This window comes from Microplitis demolitor, chromosome 8, assembly GCF_026212275.2.
Source record: "Microplitis demolitor isolate Queensland-Clemson2020A chromosome 8, iyMicDemo2.1a, whole genome shotgun sequence".
Classification (NCBI taxonomy): Eukaryota; Metazoa; Arthropoda; class Insecta; order Hymenoptera; family Braconidae; genus Microplitis; species Microplitis demolitor.
The window spans coordinates 16204640-16221406 of NC_068552.1; the positions used below are offsets into that span (position 1 = coordinate 16204640).

The 16767-nt window shown below is 32.7% G+C and overlaps 1 protein-coding gene across 1 annotated transcript in view; it reads left to right on the forward strand.

The window, feature by feature from the left end:
* The window catches only part of LOC103573098 (bifunctional heparan sulfate N-deacetylase/N-sulfotransferase), a 47547-nt gene that overhangs the window by 12343 nt on the left and 18437 nt on the right, over positions 1 to 16767 (forward strand). Inside the window, exon 2 of the mRNA XM_014443896.2 lies at positions 6715 to 8129. Within this exon, the coding sequence (XP_014299382.1) occupies positions 7963 to 8129 (167 nt within the window). The 5' untranslated portion in view covers positions 6715 to 7962. The remainder of the gene's footprint in view (positions 1 to 6714; positions 8130 to 16767) is intronic.

The following is a 16767-nucleotide window of genomic DNA, read 5'->3' on the forward strand; positions in this document are numbered from 1 at the left end:
AATAGAGATTTGAAATAAGGCTATGTGAGAGTGTACTTCACAGAACGTTGCGTTCAAACGTGTCCGATCGGATTAAACCGAACGCTAATTCCCACTATCCGATAACCTATGCCACAGTGACGTATTGCTACGCGTAAGGCTAATGGATTCGAATTATACCGATGCTCAGTGTGTTGAATTAGTCACTGATCAGAGATGTCCATCGCTCGTAATCCAATGCTAAGTCTCTAATTGTAATAAAATGCATTTAATTTATTAGTATGGCTGTTCAATGTTCCTATTCATAATTTACTGATATTAACTACGTTAATGTGAGCTAATTACCTGAACGAATAATTTAGCGAAATCTGTGTTAATTATATATACATGATATATTTTCGAGTACGCAATTTAATCATTACTAATTCACTTTATATATTCAAAATTTTAAGTAAATTAATTACACAATTATAAATACATAAGTATTAAATAATTGTTAATCTGCTAGAAACAGTTTTTCGCGTTTTCTTCAATTAAAATTTGTACATTGTATTTTTAAATATTGCACACCTCAAGCTAAAAATGCTGAGGATGCTTTACTAACTTAAATTTTAGCATACACTGTGAAAAATTTCCAACAAATTTTACTATGGGCGTATTGTTACACCGGACCATAAGAAAACTGGTACAAAATTTACAAGTACCCCATAGTAAACGGTATACGCAGACGACACAATTGGGACCTATGCGCATACATTTACTATGGGACATTTGTAAATTTTGTATCAGTTTTCTTATGGTCCGGGGTTACAATGCACCCATAGTCAAATTTAATGGGAATTTTTCACAGTGTACTTATTTGAAGAATAAATAAATATACCTTACTAATAATGTAATCAAAATTGTCTTTAAATGTTGAAGAGTTAATTAATTACATATAATTTAAATTATTTTGTACGTCGCTTGATTTATAAAATACCATAATTATTCATATATTTAAATGACTGTATTATGATATTGAAATGATGATAATTAGATTTGTATCCGTGACTGTAATCAGCCACCCCATCCTAATCAGTGGTTTGTATACACACACACACGCACACACACAAACTAATACCCAAAATGAAATGACGTCACATATTGCATATTATGGACCATGTGTAACGTTAAAAGCAAATATATAAACATAAATACACAGGCATGATATAAATTTATACTGATTAGCACACTGCACCACAAAGGAGTACTTGATGGTTTAGCTAAACTCCAGACATGTTAATGTCCACACCGAATGTTCTAATATTCGAAATGCCATGTTTACCACGAATTCTCTACAGATAAACATACATACATACATACATATATATATACTGCATCGACAAACATACGAAATATCCATTCACATGACGTCATTCCGACGAGTAAAGCTAACTACGAGCTATTATATACTCTCAGCTACTGTCGATCTTGCGTGATCACTAAATACAATCAACCCACCTGCAAATCAAACATTTAAATCTAAGATACCATGAATTATATAATATCGTGCTCCATAAATGTAAATTCGCGTGTTAATTCAACATTTTACTCCCTCGACTACATTTTTACAATCAGCAATACAAATAGCATAATAGTAATAACCAGAAAAAAATAAAATAATGACGTGACTAACTTAAACTCGCATCAGGAAACTCGAGAAACTCGATGACCGAGTCTTTTGCAGTCATTGGCCTCTCTTCCTTATCTCTCTACACTGAAGGATCGAACTGGTATATACAGGTCGATTATACACAGATTGCCCGCGTATTCACATGCGCTCACAGTTACAGGCGACGACACACACACACACATGAGGATACTGAATCCAGATCCAGTGCCAGAGGTTCTCCGACCAGTGCGGTGTTCTAGCTGCTGTTTGATTTTTCTTCTGCTTGATCGTATGCACGTGCGCGTACACAAATATTCAAGTACCGCTGTACATGCTGTACATATATATATGTACATACCAGTGACGTATATGTTGTGTATATAAGTATACACGGTCGATTGGTAATGGTGTATATATCGTTGTATAATATAGTATAACTGTAGTGCTTAGCCAGGCTTACCTCGGGACGCAAATCTCAGGCCAACGATAATAAACGAGCTTTTACAATATCACCATCCTGTGTTTGTGTGTGTGCTGGTTCCCGCCACAGACGTCTGGCTTTGGCTTGAGCTTGAGCTTTAAAATCGTCAGGCTCTTTTTTTCTTACTCTCAATTCCAATATATAACACATATACACACACATACACATACACACAACACATTATTCCCTCTTTACATTTTCTTTCTCTCTTTTTTATTATTTTCCTTCTATCGTTTCTCCGCTTACTCATTGAAATCGAATATTTCGTTTGCGGTGATTTTACGTTCACTCGGATAATCGATCCTTGCCCACAGACTCCACATAAAAAAAAATAATTAAAACAAAATAACAAACAAATTGAGGAACTACAAAGAATAAACAAAAATCAATTGGAGTAAGTTTGAAATTTAAAATGCATATCAAATGTGACAAGGGCCTACATAAGATTAAAAGACAAAAGTACAATGAGAACGAAAAAAAAGAATAAAATAAAATAATGAAAGTAGTAATGCTAGTACTTGGCACCGTCTGGAGTGGATGAGTAAAAGAATTGAGTAATAAAAAATATAAAAACGTGAAGATGAAGATGAAAAATAAAAAGGAGGTAAAGATAAAAAAAAAGACGAGAAAAAACGGCGGTGGCAGTTGCGGAAAGACAACAAGTAAAGGCTTATGGTAGAGAAGTTGCTCCGGAAGAGTAAACACTATCGCGTCGTCATTCCATCGGAAAATCGCGCGTGATCTCAACCGATGGCTTCTGAGATACCTTCTCACATAACTTGAGGGCTGTCCTTCACTTTTGCTCTTGCTCTTATACTTACACAGCTTATAGATGTTATATTTTTTTTATTCGAGTAAAGATTCTTGTGGACTTAAGGTTGCGTGTGCGTGTGTATTTGTGTGTGTGTGAAACCAACTGCTTGTTTGCCACCACCAAGTATATCATTACTATGAGCTTATGGTATGTAAGTGTGTGCGCACTCGAGGACTTTCGGACATAGAAACGATGCGAATAATTCTGTTTATATATGTATTTATGGATATGTATATGTATGATAGTAAATCATTGAACAGAACGTCCTCGAGACGCGCACGCGTGTCCACTCATCGCGTGATAAAGTTAACGATATGGACTCGTTAATGTGCTCAATTAATCGATTGACGTAAAAAAATGTCCGAGCTTGGTAAGAGATATTATATTCGAGAAAATGTCGCTCTACTTTCTTTCTTGCTTTTTCTGGCATTGCGGGAGTTCTACTATAAAGTGATGAACGTGACACACCACTTCAAAGTGATAATCCTCCCAGGGATTGCCGACTTACGAGTGTTCGAAAGAGTAGATAAGCTTCTAGACATGATGACTATTGGGCCGTATAGATACAAGCTCGAAAAGTCTTTTCGGTGCCAAGTCTCTAATTACTTTCGTTTAATACCTTCCAATATCGCCTATCTCTCGTTTCAAGCTGACACGTACGTACTTTTATTTCCATTCATTTATTTTTTTTAATTGATAAAGCCATCTTGAATCTCCACAGAAAATCGTCCTTTAACTTTATCTCATTTATTTATAATTTTTTCACGTAATCCACATTGAAAGTTTTAATGAAAATTCTACTTTGTCGCGTTCAATAATAAAACAAAATAAAAAAAAAATTCTACTTAAACTTAAAAAAATTTTTATGTCAATGTAGATGTAAACTACGAAGTACTTGATTAATTAACAGGTCCTTATATAACAAGTCTTCCATCAATGACAACAGAAACAACAAAGATAATATATATCTATCAGTGGTTTCACGATTCACGTGATAGGTCTGCCCTGCAGCAGGTTCTACAAGCACACCGTCATAGTAATCCGATTCCTTTGTGTCGAGTGGCTGATTGATTCCGTTTGCGAAACCCTAAACTCAATCGCCGACAATTTCCTCACAAGTATCATTGCATATATAGTCAGACTTGATTCATGAATCATGACGAACGACGAGGCTTACCGTAAATACACTAAACTCAGTTGCAATGTACAATTTTAATAGGATTGCCGATCAATCACGTGAACATTTGATTGTGCTACAAAATCAATTTCCAGCGATCAATTATCTACATTTATACTGAGAGAAATTTCTTATTTTACTTAATCTAGAATGATTTTTGTTACAAAAAAAATTGTTGATTTTGTTCATCCCATCATACTTCATCTCAGAGCTTTTCGACTTTTAAACGTTGACTTTTTTTTATTTTTCTACAATCGGAAATTGATAGGAAAAGGACGTAGGAAGAGAAGAGCTGTAGAGTGAATATTGAATTCGATTGGGACACGACGACGCGTGCCCAACGGCAGGGCAATTTCCAGAAAGATAGAATTTGAATAAACGCTCTTTCTCTCTCTTTCTTACCAGCTCAGTGCAGTAAGAAAGACAAGGAGGAACTATTTTCTACATTGACAGATATTATATCTATATATGTATATGTATACATATGAAAAGGTACATAACCTATAAAGCCGTGGATCTTATGAATTGAAAATTTATCCACGACACTGAATTTCCCGGGATTATTGCAACGAGAACTAAGGCAAACATTAATTTCCTTTGCATTTATAAGAGGTTGGAGACAAGGTGGTGCTTAGGCGATGCACTTGTTAGATTAAAATTCAATGGATAAGTCAAAACAGGATAGAGGTTTCGTTATGAACAACAACATGTGATGTCTTTTAAAAAGGTATAAATATATAAATAAAATGGGCATCCTCTGTATGATACAATATGTAATGCGAAATATAAATTCACAGGGGAATTGGATTCACATCAATGGGACTATAATTTGAATATAGAAAATGCAGTGTCTAGTTCGTTGAATCCACGAGGTGAAAAATAACGAGAAATCGAAAGATATGACATTTTCTTTTCATTTTATTTTTTTGAAATACTGATGCATTAACTCATCATCTCTTACTTCTCCAGGGAAATAATATGAAAATGGAATATTAAGATATGAAATGATTAAAATATAAAATGATGATAGTAATAATAATATTAACCAATTCAATAATGTTAAAATGTTATACAAAATCAAGGAATGGCTTTATCGAAAATGATGTTGCTCAAAAATAAATGGAACAGAATCGATGAGTTAAAAGATGAGAGGGCCATCGGGAAATGAAGAGAAAGATGTGCCGGAGTATAGGACTTGGAGTAGGAGGATGATGATAGGGCGTGATCGAAATTGACTGCACGATAATCGAAGATGAGGTCCCAGAGTAGACTGGTCGACTGTCTAGTACGTAATTAAATTCCTAGCACACCCGACATCTCGTCTTTCCAAAAGAGACTGCCACTTCCACTCTCTTTCTCTCCTTTTTTTTCCCATCCCACAAGTTTATTTTTACTCCAATCGGCGAGTTACTCTCATCATCACGAAAACCCTAGACGTCGATTCTTTTACTACTGATTTTTATATTATATACATACATATAGTTATTAAAATATATATGTATAGTTTTTTCCTTGTTCGCATCCATCTCGTTGAATCACTTCACCGGCTTACTATCTATATTTATGTATCAAAGAATAAAAAAGTGAAAGAAGGGTGTAGAGACCTGTGCCGAAAGATATCAATATTTTAGCTCTCGAAAAGTGCCAGGTCAGGTCACGTGGGACATCGTAAAGAGATGAGAAAATGTCAAGAATATTATTTATAAAAATTTATATATTAGATATATTTTAATATTCAACTATTTATTATTGTATTTTACTAACCGAAGTAAATTATTCCTTTTTCATCTCACCAACTCGTTTACTAGCTCGTGGTAATTTTCAATTTAATCCTAATGTTTTTCATTTCTTGGACAAGACTAGATCGCACCACTCGGAAGAAATACGCTAGCTCTTATTTGGACAGAGGTGGCATCGGTACGCGCACAAGCAATAAGTAATTCTAGACGAAGGGAGGACTTGATTAATGGACTTCTTGTCCGCTGAACACAGTGTATGTCTAGTCGGTAGTACAGTACAGTGGGCGACTCATGAAACGCGGCCACACGGCCACGATGAAAAGACAAAATAGAATTAAAAAAATATAAAGTAACTAGAAAAAAAAAAAAAAAAAAAAAAAAAAAAGAAAATGAAACAAAATGAAACAAAATAAAATTTAAAAAATCGGTTCATTACAACAGCAACGACGACGACGACCAAGACGGTATAGCGCAAGTACAGTCGATTAATTGTGGCTAGTAGTATATACGTATATACTTGTTTAACTACCTGCCCTGTGCGACTTCTCACCCTACTATTCCCACAAGTCTGTTATTGCGCGGCTGCTTAAACGATCTAGGATAAATTCTCGGGGAAAAATACCTAAGCTTTAAAAGTCAATTTTTTTTTTAAATTTCATCTTTTTAGTTTGTTTTTTTCTTCATTAAGAACGTGAGCCCGCAGCCCTGCATGGTTGTTTCGCGGTTTTGCAGCATCGTTTGTATAAGGGAAAGAATGATTGTCTGGGATGAAAAATAATTGGACGGTATTATGTGGTGTTATTTATTTGTTAGTACTTTTTTTTCTCTATCCTGTATATTTTTCTAATTTTTTTCTTCTCTCGTTTGTTACAGGAAGAAGCGAGGTGTTGTGCAATTACACAGAGAATCAATCTGCGGTGTTCGCACCGCCGTCGAACGTTGTAAAAAAAAGAAAGATACGACTCTGAGAAAGTATTGTAGTACTACTACATTGAGTTTAATTGACAAGCAACACAGTAGTGATAGCACAACTAGTGGCCAAGGGGTAGTAGTGCCACCACAAATAAAAGTTACGACAGGGTATCGTAGTGGTACGTTTAAATTTACGACTGGACAACTGGACCATCGCGGTGCTGTTACTATCACTACTGCTGCTTCTACTAGTGGTGGGGACGTAGGTGTTGGTGAGGGTGAAGGTGAGGGTGAGGGTGGCGGTGGTAGTTGGAAGTACATTGGAGTGTACCCCTTGTGCAAGTACCGGTAACGGATGGCCATATACCCCATTCGATATCGCAAGCCACTGAAATCCCCAAGTGGCCGCTGCCTCGCGTGACATTTCAATAAAATTTATTTTCCCACTTTTACTCAAGTCTATGTTATTCTCATGATATTTATTATCCAAAGAATTATTGAAAAAATAAATGATAAATAAATAGTTGTAAAATTGTATCTTTATCTATTAGATAATGAATTTTTCAATGACTTGAAGTGTCTAAAAAAATATCAAGTAGCATAGCATTAAAAAATTAATCTGGGAAATTGAGGCCAGATGGGTTAGAAAATTTTTTTTAAACTGCAAAATGGCGGTCGTGACATCGCGACCGCGAGAAAATTTAATTGAAACATTGAGAAGGATAATTACTATCGATATGAGATGAAAAAAAATTTTATTTTTCACAAATGAAACTGAAGACTAGAAGAAAATCAATTGTCTAAATTGAACTAGTATTTTTTAAATTATTTTTATTTATATTTTTTTTATTTAAATTTTTTCGAGTTGATTTTTTTGTACACTTTATTTACGCTCGAGAGAACTAGTAGAAGTAGCAACGAGGATGTCAGGGTCGAGTGGTTGTCAGCAGTCGTTTAAAAGTGCCATTAGTTTCATGGATCATTGAAGTCACTGATGCAAAATAGTTAGTTTACAAAGTAGACAACTCTCGAGTTTTGACTGCATTGTGTTGTATTGTATAGTATACATATGTATATTGGAATACATATATAGATCTAATTGTATCACACGGCTGAAAGTCCAATAGAAGACTCCTGAGTAGACCGTCTGTATCAGAGAGAAAAGTGATATCCAAGACTACTACAAAGACTACATTATATGATAGCAGGATGAAGATATCCGGGGTGGAAGCAAGTGTGCCATTACTCGGTGCAATGGCTCCTAGGTGTATTGTCAAACAGGCCACTGTTAAACGTTGCGTTGCCGCACTTCTCCTTGTATCGGTAGCCAGCATTTTTTACTACACTCATTATGTTATCAGCACTCCATTGTCCAGGTAAATTATCTCATTCTTGTTACAATATACTTCTAAAAATGTATACTTTAAATATATACCTATAAACTTGCTGTACGATGTATACAATAATAATTGACGGCGCATGTTTTCAAATAGCATATCAAGAAGTAATCTGCAAGCTCAGTTGTTAAGCGCGACACGTAATACTCGCATCGATCAAGCCCCGTGAATTTTATGAGCTTATCGCATATTTATTTTTAACAAACGAAAAAACAGGCGGATAACAATAAATTCTAATAAACCAAAGTTCCGATGATGATCAAATAGCCATAGCAGAGTTTACCATCAATAGCAAACAAAGTATTATAGATATAATGATTATTTCACTATTAGTTTGTGGTAAATTTTATTGGTTTAAATGTTTATTAGGTAATTAATATATACGTAGGTTTGTGTGTGTTTTCCTCATCGTTCTCGCGGGAAATAGAGCTTTGGCAAGGTGGAGACGAGATGGCAAACACACGTCTAGTCGTTTGGCTGGCCGGACGTTGGATTTGAACTGCTGTGCTTGCCGCGAGCTCTTGCTGGTATGGCTACTACGGCAAACTTTTAGTTAACAAACTAGAGAATCGAGGCAAGCGGGTCATTTAGCGTAACGAGTTGCCTGGTACCTCCCACGGGTTTAGAAACTCTGTCAGGTTGTTATATATATGTATATGTATATACATATACATGTACGTGTATATTGAGAGGAAAGTATATCTAAACTGATACTGAATGTACACAAGAGTGGTGGAGTAGTGGAGAGTACGGCCCTTTTCGAATGAGCCCAGAGTTAGTTTCATCAACAAGGACCCGATCCTCAGTGATGAGTTTTCTTTGGAAGCTGCCTCTGGCTTTGTGGGATTACCTTGATTTTGTTTAAGCTAAAAGGGTTTATATAAATATTAATTAATCCCGGTGGATTTATTTCGATATTTATATACACAAACATCATTTTTCATTCAAGATTGTCTAAAAAAATTTGCAATTTATATACAATTCAGAGATAATGAGATTTCTTTGAAAACTATTTTTTACCAAAAAAACAAAAATTTGGTTTAAACTCTTATTTGCTAGGATGAGTTACACGAACTGTCGTTTATACGTTAACAATCATCATATCTTATTTAATTTTAATTTATATTTCTAATGGAAAATAATATATCAATTACTCGGCGTTTGCTATCGATTACGATAATTCTTTTCTTTTATTTCTTTTCTTTTCTTTTCTTTTATTTTACTTTTAACTATTAATTTGTGAAAGAAATTCTATATTTTATATTAATTCGCGTTCAATTTAATTAAATTTGAGGGATTGTTAATACAGTTAGTCAATATGGGGTTTGTACAAGTTTAAATTATTTGATTACTGATATTCTATATTTTTCGTGGTACTAATATAAAATGAAGAATAATTTACATTGTTTTTGAAAAAAAAAAAAAAAATAAGCGAAACCATAATAATAATAATAATAATAAATATCTGTGTAAATTGAGAACAATAGAAAAACTTTTTGATACACAATGAGTTATAATTATAATTATATAAACAGCAAAGTTATTATCAACAATGCTGATTAATGTATCATGGTTATTTAATAATATACTAAATTCAATATAATAAACACGAGTTACCGGTGTATTTAAATAATATTTTTTTATGCTTCAATGCACTCTTATAATATGAAGTCTACTAGAACACAACATGTTACTTTCGCATCGATGATTTAATTAACAAACTCTTTGACTTGATTTACTCTTTGCTTCCATAAGAAAAAAAAACATCACGTTTATGTTTTTAGGTATTTATTTTTTATCTTTTAAAATAAAATAGTATGAAGTTCATATGTTTTGTCTGTATGTACGCTTATTGAATAATCGTGAACAAAGTAAAAGTACAAGACAAGTTATTTAATATATTGTATAACTTGTTTTTGCTTCAATCGTTTTATATTAAATTAAGTAATTGTACAAGTTGGGAAATGAAATTTAAAATATTTTTGAATCAGCTATGGCTGTGAAAAGATATAACCGGGAAGTTTAATAATTTTGAGCAAGTCATCAAATGTAGTGATTAATAACCAAAAAAAAAATGACATTTTACAGACGTCTATATATATATATTTGACCAATGAAACTAGTTCAATTGCAAATTTCAAAGACGGCTTTTCTCGTCTCCGCATTTCTGTTAGACCCAGGGGAATTACGAAATTCAGGATGAGAGTACTTTCCCAGTTAAAGAGAGTGAGTGAATGAATGAATGAGAGAAGAAGTAAGAAGATAGATGAACGAGGGAGAAAGGGAAATGGAGAAGGAGTTTAGGTGAGTCCATGCTTAATTAGAAGAGACATATATAACTTGGAGTAGTCTCTGCGTACATCCTTTACCCTCTGACAATCTAACGCGAACCAATCTCAGGTCTTCACATAATCAGGAAAGGCGTGGAAACTTAGTTCATGATGAACGGGATCTATAAAACACTTTGCAACCTAATCTAAAGACGCTTGCCAACTTTATCCGACCCCAGTGTCATTTACCTTCTTCAAACATTATCCCTTTTTTTTTTCATTTTATTTTCAATGTAGTTACCCTCGTCTTTTCACTATTCTTCTTGATAATACCTACTAATACATTATCCTATTTTTATTTTATTAATTTTCATTTAACAATCAGATTAAAATGGATTAAATAAACTATGGACAGTAATTTTAATGTTAGTCTTTCATTAAACGGCGCTAGCCTGCGTTGGCGGTGAAATCAGGCCGGATATTTATCACACGCCCAATCACTATGCCAATTCAAGTGTCGTGCAAATGAATACTATACGTATATTGGCCTACATTGACAAACCAAACTCTCGGAATATAACCGGCCTCAATACAAAATACAACATATATATACTCGACTGGTCTCACTCACTTTCGATACATACAAGTATTTCGTTCTATATATCAATATATAATATACACGCACCTACCATAGTACTATATTTTATACATACTGAAGATTTTCATTAAAAAATTTGCTACATAAATATTTGGTAGAATAAACTATTTCATCAACTAGGTTAATAAAAAAAAATGAAAACATAATCCTTATCTTTCGCAAACATAATTTCGCAGTATCTCAAAGTTATTTCACTATAAATAATACACACTTAATAAAAAGTTCTTTATTATGGGCATTGAAACAAGTACTTGAGCGAGAAACATTTAACCCGGGAATTGATGTGAGAAATATTGGATAAAACACACGAAACACGCGCCAGACCGGGAAATTGTGAGGAAGGGTGCTCATAAAAAGTTTCGACTATTTCCGGAGCAAATGTCTATCGATTGCGTATATCTATACAAATATAAATATATATATAGATCATATGTAAAAGAAAATCATTCAAAAGTTAATGTTACGAAATATTTATTTGTTTATTTCATTATCGAATCATAAACACATATATAGGTCGAGCATATACATTTATTATTGCCTTTCAATAATAAACATACATATAAAGATACCGATATACATTTGAAAAATAATATAACCTATATATAAAAGTAAAGTGTTATGAGCTCAATAAGCTAAACATGTGTTATTGAATTGATTTTCTGTTCCTTCACTATCGCATCATATACGTGTGTATGAGTGGGGATGTGAGTTCAATGAATATGTGATGCTTATATGTTGTGTGTTATGGTTATTGTCTATGTAAATAAATTCAGCTAATAAATAAATAAATATATGTTCAATAAATAAGTAATAGACTCTGTTCATGCCAGGCAATCGGAAATCACGATAATCTTTTATAAACAAGTACGAATTATCATAATGTTTAAAGACGATAATGATGTATATAATTTTTGTTTATATTTTTTTTCTTTGTCATCTAGAATTATCTTTAATACTTTATCGCGATTCGATGACGCAAATGTAAAGCCACTATGCAGCAGTATTTGTAACGGTAATCAGACCACGAGATAGACCGTCAGAATGACTAGGCTATCGCAGTGTGTAAACATTAATATGCATATTTATCGTTGCTTGTGATATATATGTATATATATACTTTTGTACGTCAGTTTCATATACAACCAACCCTTGAAAACACATATTTATTTATTTATTTATTTTTTATCTTCTACTATTTCACTCATATATATGTGTACACTATTCCATATCCATTTCACAGTACAAAGTGTACCCGATGGGTCATTGGATTAATTGTGATGTCCACTGTGACAATATACTTGTTTATCTGATCAAACGTAACTGTCAATTCCATTAAATGGTTTTTTACAAAAAAAAAAAAAAAAAAAGATATTTAAAATTCAATAGTAAAATGTTTTAATTACTTTGAATATTTTTTTAGCGGCTCTATCACCAGAATGAATTAAAATAAAAAATTGTGTATTCATTGAATATTAAGTTTTTTATTCTTTGTACACGCTTTTAACGTAAGCGCACGGTTTTTATTTACATTTATACCGAAAAAAAAATATTTTCTGCAATATCTAGGCAGGGAAGGATCCTTCAACTTTTATAGCTCCATTGACTACGATATAGTTGATAAAAATTATTGAGAAAACCATTTTAATTGAATGACCGTATAACGATGAGATGCTGATATTTATATAATATAAAAAACATTAGAACTACTCGACAGTCCGCTTTCATCTTGTTAAGAAATAAATGAGGCCAGATAACATCATCAATTCCAATATTCCGTAAGACGAGCGCAATATGATATTTTTTAATATTATTATTCTTGTTTATATAAATTTTCCGATGAACTATATAAATAAATGACCAGGAAATTAATTGATTTTTTAAGTTTTGTGAAAACGAATTTTAAAAATAAAATTTATAAGGGCAGAATGATGATTCTAAAGTACGCAATAATGTTTCAGTAAATGTTTACATAGACAGACGAGGCAATCGTACGACAGTAAACATACGTGAGACATTAGAGTAACAAACAAATGCGCCTGAGTGCAAACAAACGAAGTAAAGTGACATTGTATGTGTTGCCCGTTTAGGAGCACGATGTCCGCCGTCGATGCGCCACTAACATTAATGTGACCCCTACGGGTCGCATCTGAATGTTGGTGGCTGATTGACGACTGGCAATGTATGCTGCTAATCACGCTCTTGTAGGAAATTAACTCCTGGTATAGTTGTATAGTACAGTCAGTCAAAGGAATCGATGAGGAACATAATGTGCATTCATTTTGCTTCTAATTACATTTATCACTATCTGTTATTGCAATCAATTAAATTAATTATCAAATGAACTATTTCATATAACTCTCATATAAATATTTTTTATTGTACATTTAGTTTATTCATTTAATTGGAATTTAGAAAACTTTACAGGTCAAATTCATTTGAAAAAATTGTTGAAATATTTTTGAAAAATTGTTGAAATATTTTTAAAAAATTCGAAGAATTTTTCAATCAACGTTCAACGTCGAAAGTTTTTTGCAAGGGTTGAAATTCATTTGTTGAATTTTTTCACAACGAAAAATATTTTGAAATGTCATTAATTACATCAATCGAATTTATTTTTTCAACAATTTCTGTGAGCAAATAAATTTTTAAAAATCCATTAAAAATTAGACAGTGAATAGCCATTACAAATAGATCAAAGGGCAGAGAAAAGTAATTAAATTTCGTTAGAAATGAAATTTTTTTAGATTCGAAAAAAAAAGAAAAAGTTTATTCATAATTCAAAGTAAAAAAAATGTAACAGATTGTGGAAAAAAATATATAAAACATATTAAAAACAACAAAGAAGACCAGATTCTCGCAATGAAAAAGAATAAACAAGTAAAAGCCATACATATGACTGGTAAAGTCAATATAATTTTTTTTTATTATTCTATCAATAGTGTGTATTGATGGTGAGACTCGTGGGTGGGTAAAGTGTATACGCAGCTAGCCAGCGTATCAGAGAGTAATATACAGATATACATAAACAAGTATAGTCATAATGGAGTGAATAAAAAATATGGCAGCGGGTGTGGGAGGGAAAAAATCTAAAAAAACTAGTAATAGTGAGTGAGATAGAAAAAGGCTTTTTTCCAATGGACGTATACCGCACGGCCGAACGATCGCGCTCTATTGATTAGAATTCCAATTATTGGCTCGGACTGAGAGGTAGTAGTCCTTTTTCATATATTGTTTTTTTATTTGTTTATTTTCTTTTTTCATTTTTTCATTTATATATTTTATTTTACTTCCTTTTGTTCGTATTCTATCATTTTTCCTCTTATTCCAAAACACTACCACTCGTTATTTCTTCTTTCTCTGGATTCAATATATTACCTTAATTTTTTCACATACGCACTGTATATATCTCGTTTTATGTCGGATCCATTAGTAAAAGCTTGATCGCGGTGATGATTGTCAAAATAAAAAACTTTAATAATCGGCTTACAACAAAACCGTGACTTTGATTTTAATTCCGATTCCATTTATTCATTTTTTCTTCTTTAGGAATCATTAATTGTTGTAATAAACTTTTTAAACCACAAAAGCATATGCAGAAAAGAAAAAAAACAACGTCAAATGAAATATTTTCTGCATTTATTAATATTTATAAATGTATGTATCGAGTAATAAACTTTGAAATTAAACGAAGCGTCAACAATTCTGTTGAATATTTTTAATCATACTGCATGAATAGCCTGAAAGGAACTTTGTGCATTGAATATTGATCAAAGACTCTGCATTATTCACTCCTCCTGCTCTCTTCTCTCTTTACTGTTGTAGTCTTATATGTGCTTTCGATAGGAATGGAGCGAAGAATCTGACATCGTTCAAATTAGAAGTGCTTTTAGACTGTATGACAAAAGCTCTTTTGTACAGTGTCATGATACTGTCTTTACTATTCAGTTACTTTATATCAGTCCACTATTTAATATTATTATATTAAAAAGGTAATATTTAATATAATTTATATTTTTCCAATAAAACGTTTCATTGACGATCAAGTGTCTTTAGCCGTTCAATTTTAAGTAAATCACTTTGAATTTTCTCTGTACTTTGTAAAACGATGTTTCTTTCAGACTAAATGTAATTAAGGGTTGTAAGAATTAATCTTGGAGACGTAATGATCGTCGCATTTATATCACTAACGATACATTAATTGCCCAAATTAAGGGAATTTGCCGTGCAGATCGCTAGCTCATCGCCCGTCCGTCCTTCGAATCCCTTCGATCGTTTCCACTCTCTCGCTCCCATGATAATTTTCACGTCTCACAAACATAATTGGATATCACATCAATCTTCTTGCTGTCTTATTACAAACGTTTTACCAATAATACACGGGGCCATTTGTACAGCAATTTTGAACCAATCAACGCAAACTGTTGATCTAAGACATAATTATTATTATTATCGTTTTAGTTTTTCTTTTGATTGGCTTTTTTACTTATAACAGAAAATAGTTGTGTTGAATTCAATAGCATTGACGTTAAAGGTGCCCTTAAAGATTTCGAAGAAGTAATTTTATCCTCGGTGAAATCAGTCTTCCGGAGGTTCGCAAATTACCGGAAAGTCTCCCATAGCATGGTAGCTGAGTTTTGTCGTGATCTTTGTCTACTCAAACAGTTCTACTGTCCCATCATCTTCTTTATATATATACTTTTTTTTTTTTTTTTTTTTTCATTTTCTGTTACTGGTGTACTATATACTAAAGGTCTCAAGATATATAGCAGTCGAATGCTGTCTTTAGACGTACAATTTTTTGGATTTTTGTCTTATGTCTTTTCTCTTCTTTCGTCTTTCGTCTGACGAGACGGTTACAGGTTCTCGATAAAAGAACATTTTTATTTAGCCGCCGTGAAATGTCAATAGTTATAAAAGTAAGACTAGACGAAAGTGTATATAGTAACAAAAGAAGAGAATTGAAAAAGAAAAAATTCTCTAGTAAAAAAAAAAGATAATAAAAAAAATTTCTAGCTGGCAATTCACCCGCAGCTAAGGATGTCAAATAGTCGAAAAAGAAATCACTTCTGATTTCTGACATCCATCTACTCACGGATGAAATCGAAAAATCAGATATCGACTCGATACCTATATACTTATATAATTTATGAAAAACTTTTTATATATAGTTATTTCGTTTCAATATATTTGCTATAAAAAAAATAAAAATATATAACTCAAAATAAATTCGCAAAAGTTATTTTCTCGTAGACAGAAATGTCTGTGTAACGTAATATTTTTTAACGTAAACAAGTATCGAAAATTTTATTTTTGTATACTAGTAAAAAAATTTACAAAGGAGTTTTTTGCATGACAAAATCGAAAGAAAAAAGGTGAATAGATGATATAAAATCCCCCTTACACGCAATTGTTCGTGTTTAAAGTATAAAATATACAGAATATGTAGTTTGCTTTGTAGTAGCCGCAATGTCGGAGGCAATTAGGCGAATATCACTGATAGAACACGAAGTATCGTTATATAGAGACACATGTATATATACACGGATATGTTGCCTTTGAATACATCCGGCTGATATGATGGCCACGCACTCTACTAAACTATACATGCACCACACGCTGGTCTTCCCTTATCATCATTTTATCTCTCTTGCTCTCACTTTCTCACCCTCCGAAAAGTATGACTTTATCA